This window comes from Maniola jurtina, chromosome 11, assembly GCF_905333055.1.
Source record: "Maniola jurtina chromosome 11, ilManJurt1.1, whole genome shotgun sequence".
Taxonomy (NCBI): domain Eukaryota; kingdom Metazoa; phylum Arthropoda; class Insecta; order Lepidoptera; family Nymphalidae; genus Maniola; species Maniola jurtina.
Window position 1 is genome coordinate 502,036 of NC_060039.1, and position 2,194 is coordinate 504,229.

The 2,194-nt window shown below is 43.3% G+C and overlaps 1 protein-coding gene across 1 annotated transcript; it reads right to left on the reverse strand.

Moving 5' to 3' along the window:
• Window positions 1-271: 271 nt before the first annotated feature.
• LOC123869482 (fork head domain transcription factor slp2-like) lies at window positions 272-1,782 on the reverse strand. Its single transcript, XM_045912405.1, has one exon. The coding sequence runs from the start codon at window positions 1,711-1,713 to the stop codon at window positions 745-747; it is 969 nt and encodes a 322-aa protein (XP_045768361.1). The 5' UTR covers window positions 1,714-1,782; the 3' UTR covers window positions 272-744.
• Window positions 1,783-2,194: the final 412 nt, after the last annotated feature.

A 2,194-nucleotide genomic window follows, 5' to 3' on the forward strand; every position in this document is an offset into this window, starting at 1 on the left:
TTACTTAGATAGGCAGGTATAATAGGTAAACCTTTGTTACCAAAAGTAAAGTCGGCATTTTACCCGTTACCAAAAAAAATGTTGATCGGATTTTTAAAGTTTTCATAACAGTTGCAGTAGATAGAGTGCTTCTCAGAAGTCGCTTAGAGGATAAACAGGTATATTTTTACATACCAGAACAATTGGCAGACAACCCGTGCGCAGCCATAGGGGATCAGCCAGACCAATATAAATTGGGTATTAAAAAATTGAAAGAAATGTTTAAAGGAGAAATACTTTTGTTTATTCTTTACATCTCTTATCTTAAGCCTAATAGTTCAATAAATATACAACTTTGGAGATATTTACAATAATAGAATATTATATCAACAAACAATAGCGGAATGCTACAGGGAACAACAATATAACTGCTATATTGCAAACTATACAACTAGAGATTACTGTATTTAAATCCTTAAAGCTAGCTTTTCACCAGTACTTCAAACTGTGAAGAAAATAAGCTACAAAAAAACTTCAAAAAGATCTGTTTACTGAAGAAAACCTTAGGTATTGGTTGATTTTTTCGCTCATAATTCTTGCACATAATATCTGGTGAACAAACAGCCTTAAAATCCTTAATACTCGACACTGGTATTAAACTAACTAAAACTAAATCACAGATTGAACGTCCCACTATTCCCATACGTGGGAGTGTCAGCCTCTTTGAGATTACCAACCCTCAAGTCACATAAAGTCTTCACAAAGTCACTGTCGCGATAAAACTGTCACAGGTTTGTAAATATGCGGCGTTAGGGGGTGGTGCGATGGTGCTGGAAGCTCAGGACTCGACGCTCCAGACGTAGGGGGTGAATGCATCATAGGAGGGGAAGGTGGCAACAAGGGAGACGTTTGCGCAAGCATTGCTGATTGTCCTAGCTGAGAATTCTGCAATAACGTCTGGCCGAAGAAAGGAGCACTTTGTAGCCTTTCCGGAGAGTATAAAGCTGGGGAGTAAGGTAGTCCATTATAACCTATTTCTCCTCTAAACGCTGGATGTACAGCACTTGGAGCTACCGGCGGCGTTTTCATCTGCATCGGTGCGTACCTTTGATACAATAGTTGAGAATACAGACCAACTAGTTGACTGTAAGTGGCTGGGGGATACGGGCCAGTTAACGGAGCACCAGGGAATAATGGACGTTTAAAACAGGCTAGTCTAGATCTTCCGTTAAGCGCTGATCGTCGGCGGAGCTTGCCCGTCGTGCCGCCAATGAAAACGTCTTCGGCCGACGCGTCGAGCATCCAATAATTCCCTTTCCCAGGATCGTCGTAATGTCGTGGCACTTTCACAAAACACTTGTTCAGGCTTAGATTGTGACGGATGGAATTCTGCCAACCTTGTCTATTCTCTCTGTAGTAAGGAAAGTTGGTCATAATGTATTCGTAGATCCCGTTCAATGTGAGACGTTTTTCAGGACTGTTTCTGATCGCCATCATGATCAAAGCGTTGTAGCTGTACGCTGGTTTCTCATGTTTTTTATCTTTCTTGTCTTCGTCTTCTTTAGGTTTGGTGCAGTCGACGGGTTCCGTGCCCGTGACGTCTAATTCCGAATCGCTAAGGTCAGCTTCGGAAGGCGTAGCTGTTGACGATGCAGTCGGCGAGGGGGGAGGTTTCGCCGCTGCGTGGTTCATCAGTATGGCGTTTATACTGAAATCTCCTTCGAACTTCACCATGTTGGATACACTTGTGAACACTAGTAGCTAGTAGTAACTGGACGCGCTGCGCGTGTGCGCTGGGTGCGAGCGGCGAGCAGACTGGCGGGCGGGGAGCCGGGCGGGGATATTTATACCTCGAGGAAATCTTGCCTCCTCGGAAGCTTTGGGCGCGCTCGTCGACCAATCACAAAGCGAGCTTTTCTCTATATAAAGCCACGCCCCTCGTTCTGAAATGCCCCCGCGCGTCTCTTCCCCTCCGCGAGGCCCCTCTTCGAGACTCATTCCATTCGTCGTGTTGCATTCAATGATTTCGACTCTACTAACGTTTTATTTTCGCTGCACTTCGAGCTCAAGTTTTATTTTGTTTCATTTTATTCGACTGCATCTTTTTAAAGCGCTGATTCATTATTGTTATAATCGTTAACATATTAGCACATTCTTAATTATATTTTATACCTAAGTTTGACAACTTGCGTAATTGGTAACACGAAGCTAAATT

Coding starts and splice junctions, on each gene's coding strand:
- LOC123869482 (XM_045912405.1), bottom strand. CDS start 1,713: ATGGTGAAGTTCGAAGGAGATTTCAGTATAAACGCCATACTGATGAAC.